General features: G+C 40.0%; 1 protein-coding gene across 1 annotated transcript in view; it reads right to left on the minus strand.

Annotated features, from left to right (window-relative positions):
* Positions 1-442: 442 nt before the first annotated feature.
* The window catches only part of PI4KA (phosphatidylinositol 4-kinase alpha), a 52,304-nt gene continuing 39,096 nt past the window's right edge, over positions 443-13,650 (minus strand). The window contains exons 36-55 of the mRNA XM_005421470.2: positions 13,533-13,647; positions 13,337-13,456; positions 12,605-12,684; positions 12,274-12,467; positions 11,456-11,546; positions 10,485-10,652; positions 9,880-9,933; positions 8,548-8,668; positions 8,120-8,249; positions 7,932-8,002; positions 6,995-7,067; positions 6,799-6,869; positions 6,115-6,224; positions 5,419-5,523; positions 4,849-4,974; positions 4,418-4,538; positions 3,435-3,594; positions 2,509-2,598; positions 2,225-2,308; positions 443-1,146 (exon numbers count right to left, since the gene is read on the minus strand). Coding sequence (XP_005421527.1) covers positions 1,095-1,146; positions 2,225-2,308; positions 2,509-2,598; positions 3,435-3,594; positions 4,418-4,538; positions 4,849-4,974; positions 5,419-5,523; positions 6,115-6,224; positions 6,799-6,869; positions 6,995-7,067; positions 7,932-8,002; positions 8,120-8,249; positions 8,548-8,668; positions 9,880-9,933; positions 10,485-10,652; positions 11,456-11,546; positions 12,274-12,467; positions 12,605-12,684; positions 13,337-13,456; positions 13,533-13,647 — 2,136 coding nt within the window. The 3' untranslated portion in view covers positions 443-1,094. The remainder of the gene's footprint in view (positions 1,147-2,224; positions 2,309-2,508; positions 2,599-3,434; positions 3,595-4,417; positions 4,539-4,848; positions 4,975-5,418; positions 5,524-6,114; positions 6,225-6,798; positions 6,870-6,994; positions 7,068-7,931; positions 8,003-8,119; positions 8,250-8,547; positions 8,669-9,879; positions 9,934-10,484; positions 10,653-11,455; positions 11,547-12,273; positions 12,468-12,604; positions 12,685-13,336; positions 13,457-13,532; positions 13,648-13,650) is intronic.

The raw sequence follows: 13,650 nt of genomic DNA on the forward strand, positions 1-13,650 counted from the left end.
GGGGCCGCCAGGGGGCGCCCCGGGGCGCTGCCCAGGCCCCTTCCTTCCCTGAGGGCACGATCCGGACACTGGGGAAAAGCACCCAAAAGGGAAAAATCCCCCTAAAGAGGGGGACAAAATCCCCCAAAGAGGGGACAGCCCCTGTGTTGAAGAGCCCATATAGGACACGTATGTAAGATGGAAAAAAAAAAACCCAAAATACCTATGTCCCAGCCCAGGACAGAGGCCCTTAGTCAGCAACACTGGGGAGCTTTACCTTGGTCCTACATTCCAGCTCTTGCACCAAACATGTATTTTACGAATGAAAAATGTCACTTGAGATGGACAAGCAGCTGAAGAATAAATTAGATTTCTCTATTAGAAAGAAAGGGCGTAATATAATGAACAGTACACAAGTGTGCAGAGCGATGTATATACACTAAAAACAGCACAGGGTAAAACATTTGCAACAGACACGAAGTCTAAGGTATTTTATTATATTTTATAGATTAAATATATCTTCAGTAGAGTCTCTTTTTAAAACACACAAAAGGAAAAAATACATTCTTCATGTACATATGAAATACTGACCATGTAGCAGGGACCATGTACAGTGCAAAATATGAACACAGCTACACAGACATCACCACCCTGGATGATTATCAAGCTCTTTCTACAGTAAAATTGGAACAAGTTAACATTTCTGTTTCCAAAGAGAAATCCATACCCTTCCCTTCCATGGCATTTTGTGCGATTGTGCAGGAAAGGGTTTATTTTACTTTTTAAAGACATTATAAAATCCTTGCATTGCATGAAAAATTATCGAACTCCTCAAGCTTTACCACTTTCACACATTCACAACTGTAATACAATTTTTATTGTGATTGCACCCCAACTCCAAAAATCCAGGGAATAACAGTAATATATATATAACCTGGTATAGAGAAAGGAATGAATCCGAACTGATTGTTGCAATGGTCAGGATGTACCCAACATGTACACACACATACACAGAGGGTAGATAGCCAGGTGTGACAGAGCATCTCCTGTTTGTCACAAGTTTGGAGTGAGGGCACGGGGTTGCACGTTTCACTTGGGCAGTGGATCTCTAGTGTCTAGTAGGGGATGTCATTCTGGTAGTACTGGATCATGTCATATGTTCTACTCCTAGAGAAGAAAAGCAACAGAGGTAAGGAAAAGTTTAAAAAAACACTGCACCTATTGTCAAGAAACATTCATCAGGATCTCACAGAGACAAAACATGGGTGAAGGAAATCAGCTGCTAATCAAAACTAGCCCTCCATTCTTTGAAGGCATTGTGAAGGCCCAGTTACTGTTATGGACAGCACAAAACATCCTGCTCTTGTTTAAACTAGTTTAAAAAAGTATTTCCACACTTCCCAGTGTGGCAACAGCATCAGCAGCTTGGATCCTGTGTCTGGATAAGCCACAAGCACATCACATGGCATTTGCAGTTTGTTTTAGGAGAAGGAAATGCATAATGAATGAATCAGGATCATCAGGGCTGCATGGAGACAGGATTATATGGAAATAAAAGTCATCTTAATTAAGGAGAATGCTAATAATGAAAATAAAAGTGCAGGGGAAATAACAGCTTTAACAGCAGCATCTCTGATGAGTGACTGAGCAAACAGATCTCAGCTTGTTACAGATAATTCAATTATCCATGGGTAGAGCTTATTCAGGTCACAGATTAATCATGCCACAGGTAGAAAAGCTCAAGCTTGTCAGAACTAAGCTGGTTCTGGCCATTCACACACCAGGGTCACTGCCTTCACCCCCCTATATTAATCTGAGATTCTGAGCAGGTGCACTAGGGAGCACTGGAACCTCCATTCTAGTGGGGCTGTATCTGAGCCAGTGAGTGGCACTGGTCTCAAGATGACCCCATAGGGAACGACACAAGAGTTTGTATTAGACTCTCCAATATATCCCACAAAGTCTGTATTATCTAGCATAATAAAACATGCACTTAAGATGTTTAACTATTACATTTATTCTTTAGTCTAATCAGCCTTGCTATTTGACCATCCTGGACTTAAGTCTTCCTTCCCAGCACAAAATGGAGGAGATGCAGCACATTCAGAAACAAAGCTGCTACCCTGCACTATCAATGACTCAAAAATTTTTGGCATCTGACTGATAAAACTCTACTTTTCAGCTCTGTTCAAAGCCTGATGGCTTTCCTTTAGCCATAGGGAGAAGACATGCATAGAAGCCAAACCTGTTGCTGAGGAAACAATTCTGGATGATCTTGATGATGAAAGTTGCAGCCTCCCTTTCAGTCATGCTGGGGCTGAACCTGTGTCTATATGCAGAAAATCACAATCAAATAAGAGAAAATGAGTGAAGTTTCCTTTGAACATGGTATAAATGTGTCTTTGCACAAGCTCAGCCAGGTGTGATTTCACTTCCTGCAAGTAGCTACTTCTTGTGAAACCACTTGGTACAAATGACATAACATTTTAATAAAAAACATTTTCCAGTTCACACATATTGCTGACTTACTTCAACAGCTTGATTGTCTGCCCTCGGAAACAGGGCAGCCCTGTATCCAACATCAGGGTAACCAGTGAGACCACAGCATCCATGTAAGGCCTAGAGAAAAAGAGGACAAAACCAGAGCATTCAGACTCCTGCAGCCTTAGCGGGTAAAGCAGACAAGCTGAGGAGTTCAATGAGCTGGATCCCACCTTTTTCTGTAATTAAATCAACACAGATAATGCTCTTACATCTGCTGGTGAAGCTACACCATTGCTTGCAATCTGTCACTTTAATTAAATGTCACTCCTTTATGATGGACTGTCAGATACTCAGAATGCTGCAAGATGAAGTCTCAAGTAGGATTATGCAAAGTAATGCTTTAGCAAACAACATTTCTTTCGCATCAGAAAGGTGAAGCAGTGCACCAAAACAGTACAAAAGGCTGAAAGCAGCAACACCACACAGAAACATACTATCTTTTAATCTTAATTATTCTGGGTAATTCTTTGCTACATCAGCCCAGTTTCTCTTCTCTTTCCTGTCCTCTTGCTCAGAACATTTATTATCTACCAGGCTATTATTCTGCTGCTTGAGTGACACATTTCCTTTGCCACAAGAACTTTGTCCAGACTGTTTCCCCTCAAGGAACCAAAATGATCTTGATTCCAAGACAGTAGTTTCTAATTGTATTAACAGTGCACTAAATTGTGTGAGGAAATGTGTGAAACATCCCATTTATATATTGACTATATAAAATTTTAAAATATAACATAAGGACAGAAAAAATACAACAAAGATAAGATGTAAAATAGCAGGATTATTACATTGTTTCAAAGTTTGCAAGACTACCGGGCACAGATTCCCTACAAATCAACATTTGTTATCATTTTCTTCTCATCTGGCTTTCGGCATGCAAGAACTTCCACTGTGAGCAGCTAAGAACACCTTACCTGACTGCCAGATAGCCTCTGACACACATCTCCATAAACCATTTGAATGGTGTTGCCTCCATTTTCCCTCCCATTATCATCACCATCTCATCAGTCAGTTTAATGTCAGGCTCCCAGCCCAGGTTTCCACCAGGTGAGCTTTCAAACATGAATCCAAAATCTGTGCACAAAAGATAAACTGCCTCATAATCTTTGTTGGTTAATTGTGTGCTCTTAAAACTGACAAAAGTAAGACATGTGGATTGCATGTATCAATGTAAACATTTTAACTGCAATTGGAAAAAAGCTTTGGTGAAGTGTAAGAATACCAACAAAAGCATCATCACCATGATATGAGAATAGATGTAAGAATGGTGATATCAAATAAACTGCTGAAATATTTGTGCAGTTCCAGAAAATCAAAGCTAAAGCAGAGGTTACAACCTCACACAACAATATAAATTTACTTGTCAAGTTTAATTCATACTCTTGCAGTGATGAAAGGAATCCAAAGATACATTTCTATCATTAAACACATACACACAAGTATCCATGCACGAGTACATAAACATGTGTCACCCATACATATGTGTGTATATACTTTCCTGAACCTGACAAAACTTTACAGAACTAAACTGACACAGAAGCAGCCAACACAAACAAAACACTTGGCACGAGGGCATGAAAACCCTGCATGAATGTTTACAAACAGTGAAACCAGTATACAGACGGATCTCAAAGGGGAAATGGCTTATTGTCTCTTATCAGCAATACTTAAGAGCAGAAAGCAAAGGTATATACCTTTGTATATACCTGAGTTTGTGATTTATCTAATAAATGCCTGCAATGCCTGGATTTTGCTGCTGTCTAAAAACCCAGAAAAGGCCAATGATTTCTATTTTAGTCTAAAGTAACTGTTATAATTTCTTCAAGAGCCCTATGTGGCTTGCTTCTTCGGACTTAAAAAAAAAAACAACTGACATTCAGAGGTGCATATGACTGACCAATATGAATGATGTGTCCCTGTTTGTCCAGCATGATGTTGCCATTGTGCCTGTCTTTAATCTGGAGCAGGAACAGGAGCAGACTATAGGCAGCCATGCTGCGGATGAAATTATAGCGGGCCTGTACAAACAACAAGTTAAAACAAATCAGAACAACTGACAGAATTTAATAACTCTCCATCAGGAGATGAGACAAACAAACAAAGCTTTTTTTCTTCCATTCATGATTAGTTTGAAACAATGTCCAATGACATTCTCCATACATGTATAGCTGCAATTCTTTAGCTAACTCACTAATAGCTAAAAATGGATTATCAGCATCAGGAACTAGATACAGCATTATAGTAGTCATTATGCAATTATTTGTCATTTCTTACAGGCAGAATGTTTCTCAGTTGATATTTTGCTGTGCTTGCCCACTGATATTTTACCTTCTGGAATGCAAGGGTAGACTCATCTCCATATTGCCTTGTAAAATAATCATACATGCCAAAGTCTGTCTGCCTGCCCAGCTGGTCACGGGACGTGCAGTCAGGAATGCACTCAATAACACCACACTGCAGGGAAGAAGAGAAACAGGTTTGTGTAGCATGCTCCCAAATATATTTTGTTCATGGCTCTTGGCAGTCATACAGGTTCTCTAGGAAATGTGGGGAAGCCAATAGATCACCAAATGCAGAATTTCTAGTTTATTAATTTAAAAAAAGTATATCCTCTCTTTTAGGATTTCTATGCAACGAAGACAAACTGTGACTTTCCACTGCTTTGCACAACATAGTCCCAGAAATCAAACAACAAACATTTGCAAGCAGCAAAATTTCAGAGCCAAAAGCTTTAGAAAAGCAGGAAGCAGGAGAGGAAAGACTTTTTCTATTGCTGTTACTCTAAATATTTGGCGTAAGTGATGTGAGCAGCACTTCCTTGTAGAATGGAATCTTTATGTGTGCTGGAAGAAAGTATTTTTTAATTTTCTACAGCACTACAGTTAATTGCCCACTTACCCCAGGAGCCGTGGCCACCACTCTGTATGGAAACACAAAAAGATCCAGGCCTACCAGCTGAAATATGTTCTTGAAGAGATCGATGATTTGTAAAGCTAACATGTCCTGTCAGACAAGAAAAAAATTGCACAAACATTACAGAGGTTACAGGTTATAAACTGAATTATAAACATGCTCTGAAGAACTCTGAAGTGCACATAAGTTAAGCAGGTGTGCAGATGTGTGCTTGGGTATGCACGAGGGGGGAAATCAAAAAGGGAACTGATAAATGCTGTGTGAGTGGGCAGCAAGCAACACTGATGATTTAACTGCTGACCTAACAATGAACTGCCTATCACCCTTTGATAAAAGGACTACTAACAACTCAGGGATGATAACCAGCATTCCCTCTTAATCGATCAAACTTCAATGTACAAGATCCCACCTTAGGAACTAAAGCTATATTACCAATAGCTCAATTGAAAAATAAATTCTATGAAAATTTTTAAGGCTTGGTAAACCTGTCTTGACAGGATGGCTTTTACTTCCAAACCAGAATTTCTCTAGAGAACTACACAGTTCTCCCTCTCAGTCCATAACTAGCAGAGATTACCAAAGTTTCAAAGCAAAATATTTCTATATTAAAATTATTTCCTTCTTATGCATTATCACCTACAAATCTGCCTCCTCTAAGTGCAAAGCCCAAGAACTTTGTACCTGTCTGCAGTCATCGCCCACTTTAAAGATTGCAGCCTGCCAGCAAACCTTCTGACTGTCCTCATCCTCCTCTTCACTCTCATCAATGGAGTCAGAGCGACAACGCAGACCTGCAACAAGGGAACCAAGCAAAACCCAGACATGCACTTTAACTAGTCCATGAATTTAATTTAAACTTTCTGTCATGACAAGCCCTCTGCACTCAAACCCACAGCATTCCACTGCATGTGCACCACAGATATTTCTGCCTTACAAGGTAATTATCATAAGATAGTTCCCTTTGTCTAGGGAACTTGTTCCCTTAGAACATCTCAAACCAGTGTTTGTGATTTATCTAATAAATGCCTGCAATGCTAGAGAGAAAATCTGCCAAAACCTGGATTTTGCTGCTGTCTAAAAACGCAGAAAAGGCCAATGATTTCTATTTTAGTCTAAAGTAACTGTTATAATTTCTTCAAGAGCCCTATGTGGCTTGCTTCTTGGGACTTAAAAAAAAAAAAAAGTTTTCATAATTTTCTTCTCTTTTCCTTTCATTCAGTTTAATTTCTCAGCTAAATCATGGCAAACAAAGTTCAACACAGAAATACTTTTTCTGCAGCGGTACAGGTCACTAAAAGCAGGCAGTTTTAAAGGCATTGCTCAGTATTAATTAGTAACATCAATGATTAAGTTGAAGTTACTCACCTTCTTTTTCAAGCTCACTGACTCCGCACCGTTTCACTTTGAATTTGGCCAGATAGGGTGCTTTTGCTGCACTAAATTACAGAAGAAACAAAGATGATGAGTGCAATTAGCCAAACAAAAATGTAGAGAAAAATACTTGAATGTCATTCATTAACTTAAAAAGCATATATACATATATATAACAAGAGCATGGTACCTCTGCATAGGCGTTCCTGATTTGTAATCAATATCCAGAACAATTGCTTCAGGATTGCTGGGCAAGTAACAGCCTGCAAAACAGCAGACAGCTGAGAACAAATCCACTGTGAGACAATGCAAGTTGGACAATAACTGATGTCAGTGTCTACAAGTTCAGTACATAGTTCTGAATTAATGCCAGAGGGAAACTGGAGATTACAGTCTGTGTGCCATGAAGGATGTGGTATCCTTCGCATTAGTGAGAGATTTCCAGAAACTAATAAAATACAGTTTTGAGCTAATACTGCAGAACCTGTACCACAGAAAGGTCCAGAGAGGACATCTCTTACAACAGTCCTGAATTAGATGTGGCAGCAGCCCCAGTGGGCAGTGCCCTCAGCCACCAATAGATGGTACAAGGTCTGAGACCTGTCAGAGGTCAGGAAAAGCTTTCATCGAACTCCATCTTAAAGAGAAGATTCAGGCTGGGAAAATGTATGTTCAAGATTTGAAAGGACCCTCAGATAATGACATTTCAAGGGAATGCCTGATGGGAGAAAGGGGAGAAATTAAGGAACTGGACATACTTCACTCTTGAGATATCAAAACCTCTCAAAAACACCACGTCTTTTTAAAAAAGAAGGTGGTAGAAAGCAAAACAGTTTATTTAGCCTTCCTATTCAGACACACACTTCTACTTTTATCCACTATATGCATTACCTATTTATCTATTGCTTTTGGATAAGTTTTGATGCACCATATAGAAATTACTGGATGGACAAAAATATTTGCATTTTTTTCAAGAAAGAAATAATCAAACAAGAACAGCCACCAGCATCAAAACTGAAATCTCTACAAACCACCACTCACAGGGATTTCAAGATTTGCTTGCAGAAAATAAATAATCATGTTGAATGCAAAAGCCCACAATTTCATACAACTAAATCCCATCTTACCAGGCTGCACTTTCACCTCAGACAGAGCACTCAAACAAGCTTTTTTTCTTTCATCTCCTTTAGGGAATGGCCTAGAAAGATGAATTACCTTTTAATTATTTGCATATTATATATTACTCTACACACTAGCCTCAAGTTTGTTTCTAACTTATACAAACTGAGCACAATTTCTGAAGTACAATTCTTACTTGATAATGGCTGAAACATTGGTGATTTTATTGAAGAAATCAAACTCCCGTTGGTAGAACTCCTTGGCTGGGCCAGACAATGAGCCAGTTATCTCCTCCACTAACTGCTCCAGAAGTTCCCCAATGTCAGCTGCATGTGAAAAAAAGGAAGCATCTGTGTCAGCAGCTTATTTCAGAAAGTAAAATTATATGGGTGATGGAAATCAGCACCTTTGGATAGTATTCAGAAAAAGGTACTGAGGGAACCAGCACCCTCTCTCTTGACAGACTCTATCAGGCACTGATGCACAATGGGCCCTACCTCTGTAAGTAAAAGAGAATTTCCCAGCTAAAAGGATTCTTCCTGACAAGCAAGAAGCAGGAAGAAGATTTAGTCTGGACTGGGAACAAAAAAGGAGTCAAGTCAGACTATATTTTAAAGTACTCACGATCTTTTTGATGTCCTTCTTCATCCAGGTAGATATTGGTTTTCATGTTCCAGATGAACTGGTGAGCCAAGAGCTGAGATTTGGAAGCTGCCCACAGGATGTATTCCCTAACATAACCCATCTGCAACCACAGACAGACCAGTAAGGATCAAAGTTCTACAACTCTCAGACTCAATATTACTGCTTCTAACAGCTAGTCTACAAACCCAGAAAGCGTTAAATGGATGGAAAGAAGACCTCTGCACCCTCTCATTTTGCTAAAAAGACATGAATGACAGTGTATTTTAAAAGGTAGAAAACCAATCTTAAATTGTTTTCAGCTTTGTTACTGACCTAATCTGTTATTCTAATCGGCCTTTCCCCACCTCTAGGTCATTTTCCATCTGTTCTTTTTGGATTTCAAATCTCTTTGAGCTCAGAGCATCTTCTATTACGTGTACAAAGCACAGTGTAACAGGGACACTGGTGTTGCCTGGCATCACTACGTGGTCCTGTAATACCAGAAATCTACAGTGTCACAGGGACTGTACAGTTTGGTGGCAAGAACTGCATGTGCTGGCACAGTTCCACTGAAATTCTGGAAAGTAAGAAGACATATGAAATTGAAGTGTCCAAGAAAATCATACTCCTTCCAGCAGCCACATTCCCTTTCCTCTACCTGCAACTACTTCTGTAGTCTATAGGTGTTCCTAGAGGTGTTTGAGTGATATTAACAGACAGGTGTCTGATGTTTGTGCTCTGCACTGCAGAGTTCTCAAAGAATAACTGCAGTCAGTCACCTACACTGTGGGATGGGAAGATGTTCACCTGAAAATAAAGCACTGACCAGAGTTCACTGCCTTGCTGGCAGGTAGAAGGATCTCACATTAATGAACTCTGAACTTGGCTGTCAAGCTTTACTTTGGCTTCTGCAAGATAAGGCTGAGATCTGATTTCATACATGTGACAGAGCACAAGACACCACTGGATGTCTTCTCTGGGTAACTCTACAGCAAAATTATTAAGGGTAACGATTTAACTTCATTACTGGTTGTCTCATGCAGACCTCCAAAAGCTCTATTCAAACAGAGTCCTCACCTGGGGTTTCCCATAACAAAAGCTCTTTCCTGACAGATGAGCTACATAGCCTTTCTCAAGTTTATGTGTTCATAAAAGAGGGGTATCCAAAACCAGCCAGCCTCTAGAGACAATAATTTTTCTTCTATGTATTAAAGATAGGATAATAATAAGCAGCATTAGATTACACTTAATTTTTGGCTTATTTACTGTTTTAAACCTAAAAGCTGCATTAAAAATCAGTTTTCTTCACATGCAGCTGATTCATAATCTCACCTTGTCATACCGCAGTGCCTGAACAATCTGTGGAATGTAGAATAAAATGGCATCCTGAAAGAGAAGGGATGGCAGGGTTTTACTGTTTTGTTTTAGTAGCCAGAAAGGAAGATGAGTCACATACACAGAGAAAAGCTCCTTTCAGTTAGGTGATAAACAAAATCCCACTGCCTCTTCATTTTAAACTTTGTATGCAACTCTCTCAAATCTAAGTATTATTCTGTTTAGTTACTCCCTTCAAAAATATAATTAATAATCATGTACTTCATAGTCCTAATAAAAGTCTGACAAGTGCTAAAAAACAGCTTTCTGCTGCCTTAGAAGGAGCAGCTTTGTCATTGAAAGAAGAGGCAAAAGAGATGATTTTAGAAGGGCAGTCTGAAGAATTCAGCTTAGTGTAATTTACAACAAAGCTGCAAATACATGAGCCAGGTTTACATGGGACAATCAACTTCAAGTTTCTATCCCACTGTGTGCACATTCTGCAGTGTGCTATGCCCATTTAGCACATGCCTCTCCATGGCATTAAAATGAAACTTGTGGCCACAGTGACCAGGGCTGTAACTTCCCCTGCAGTGTTGAGGCTTTCTAGGGGCTCTTCTTACCGGAGGGAAAGATCTCAGGACTTTAACTCCATACTGGGCTGTCAGAGGATGGGGTGGATACATGCTGGAGAAGTAGGACAGGCCAGTGGGTGGATCTGTGGGTGCCCAGCACAGGACATGGCTGAGCTCAGGTGCATCAGCATCGATGGTGTGCCAGGTAACCAGGTACTGAAAAAGCAGGTCAGACACATTAGGGGTTTGTAGCACTCCCTGATATGTGGGTACCACATATCAGACAGTAATGCTGTCATCTAGCTCCCTCCAGCAGGGCAAGTGAAATATAGAACATTCTTTTTTACAAAACTATAGCTGTTTTATCAAATGCATTTTTTTTCCATGGAAACCTAGCTGCTGGAATCACCTCACCTCCCAGAACACCAAATGAAGTTACTAAAAGTACAACCCAGTTCTTGTACATGGAGAAAGAAGAAAGGATGAGTCATTTTGAAAGGGTCAAAAAAGGTTCCATTTTCTTGCCATCTATGTTACAGGTGATGTACAGAAGGCAGCTCTGACAAGACTGTCCCTCACAGGACTAAGGTGCTCTACAGCAGGTCAGCATGATGAGCCTTCCTCACTTCCAGACTTTGGCCTCTGGATACACAGAAAAGGTTATGCTTAAAATAACTTCAGCAGCACTCATCATGGCTTGGTCCATTGATCTTTTCACTTATTTTGCCAAAGGAACAGAAATTGTGGTTGTGCTGCAAGTGATGAGTTTTGAGCCATTTTGTGTACAGTGAGAATACCCAGAAGTAAAATGTACCATTAACTAACTGGCTACCTTCTCTTACTGCTGTGATTCTCTTCTCAGCATCCTATTTCCACAGCTATTCTGTTATTCTCTCCTATCGGAGATATGGGTAGCACTAGAACATACACACTGGAGTCAGTCAAGACTGTATTATCCAATACATCTGAGTGAGATGGGCCTCCTGGGGCCCTGTAACAGTAAAAATATTCACAGGTACCTTTATTGCCTCAGGAACATCACTAACAGCTCCCGGGTCCAACCGGACCAGACGGGTCACTTCTGTTCCAATAGCTTCAGTGTTCTTAAACCTAAGCATAACCAGGAACACAATAACCTTATTAGAAAATTTTGATGGCTTTTTCTATTTATGTGAAGACGAGAACAGCAGAAGGCAGAAAACTATATGCTCAATAAACATAGTCCAACTATGAAGTAACATACCCCAATATGCTGTGGAAAGGGGATTCTGAAACAACTGGTCCTCATCCAGTGCTTTTGTATAAACCAGTTGTATTTCAGCCCACTTCCACTAGTGGATTCTTGGCTGAAATATTCTGTCTGGGATTCTACAGCAAGCAGTGTACAGAACTCTACTTGGCAAAAACTATCATTGTCATAAGGGGGAAAGAATTTCCTTTCCCTTCCGGAGCCAACTATGCAAATTCTCCTATAATAGTAAAGTGCAAGCCAATATCTAGCAAAACCACTGCATTCCAAGATACTTTTAGCACCGCTTAAATGCTATGCTTGCTAATGGGCTGAATGCTATTAAAAAACAAACCTGATTTCTTCTGAATCAAACACTGTCTAAGCAGTGGCAAAGAGCAGATCGTAGGAAAGGCAGGTGGACTTCATTAGTGACTGAGGCAAATGAGTCTATTAAGTAACCTAGTTCTTTTCAAAAGTCTCAAGCAGTTGTGACAGTATGCAAGAGGCTGCAACCAGCAGCAAGTGCTATCAGTATTTACTGTAAATACTCACTCAACTTCTAAGGCAGCAGTAATTGCATCAGTTGTTTCCTTTGAAATATCTCACCTGGTAGGCAGCTGCACAGCAAGATAAGGAGAAATGCTCCAAGCCAGATTCACATTATCCTTCCACTGCTTCTCACTAAGACTGATGTATTTAGACCTCCAGTTTGCTACACTGCTCTCTCCAGTTTGATCCAACTCTAGCTCAGGGGAAGACAGTGGATTGTACCATGTGATCAAGCGTTCGATTTCAGTAGCCTGAAGGAAACAGGAAAAAAGAAGGGTTTTCTGGAAGAAGCAAAACACTCCCAATCTCATACTTTAGTTTATATATCCTGCAACAATAGGAGGGTATTAGAAATTCATGCAGTTTGCCCATCCTTCTGATGACTCACCAGCAATGAGAGCAGCAATGTCCTGCGCTTCATGTAGTACTTGTGCAGCTGTGTCCCTCTGTTTGTCTTCTTGGACATTCCTGGAGAAAAGGATTAAAAAGTTTTCAGTGGCTTTTGTTCAGAAGGTGAAACTGTACTGTCAAACTGCCCACAGCTGGAAACATGAATGCAGAAGAACTGAATGACCACAGGACACCTGTAACTTAGATCAGAGTGGCAACAGGAAGTCAGCACTGCAGCCACTCATCGTGCAAGTGTTCTTTGAATATATGGAGTACAACAGGCTACAGAGATATTATTGTAGCCAGCAGTGCATTCACTTTAGGAACATGACAGTCTTCTAAAAAGAAGGAGCACAAGCTTTAAAACTGTACAAAAATACAGTCAATGATCTAATGTCACTCTGCTGTCTCCAAAAAGCACTAGGGGCATGTTTCCATGAAGCAAAAAATTTCCTTACAAGATTTCAATAAAACTTGATCTCTTCCAGTCTTATTTCTCCTGCACAACAGAACTGAACATTCTATCAAAAAAATCAGGTGATATCAGAACTTTCCTGCTTGTCACCAGTAAGACTTTTTCTGCCTTTGTTTTTCAGAGTTTGGCACTGGTAGTTAAATAGCCTGCCAGAATATGAGCCTGATGTTTAATATAAATATTGACTTTAAATATCTGAACATAAACTATGCTGTAAAATTAGGTGTAATCAGCTGGTTACAATCAAAAAAATACCTGATTTTTTAGATATGGTTGACATGCCACTGGACAAAGGATAAGTATTTATCCATCCTTGTGTAGCCTGTTGCCGAGATCCAACATTGATATCCAGGTTGCTCCTGGTGTCTTGATTATCTAAGAACAGAGCACAGATCTGATGTAGAATCCAAAGAAACCAGACACTTTTAAAACAGCACTTAAAGGAACTCACCAGGTGGCACAAGTTGGCTGGCAGTCAGATACTTCTTGTCTGAGAACATTGCCGTCCAAAACTTGATCAATATGCTGATATCCTCACGGAGCCTCTTTTCTCCTTGTGTAGGGGACTT

The sequence above is a fragment of the Geospiza fortis genome, unplaced genomic scaffold (genome assembly GCF_000277835.1).
Source record: "Geospiza fortis unplaced genomic scaffold, GeoFor_1.0 scaffold408, whole genome shotgun sequence".
NCBI lineage: Eukaryota > Metazoa > Chordata > Aves > Passeriformes > Thraupidae > Geospiza > Geospiza fortis.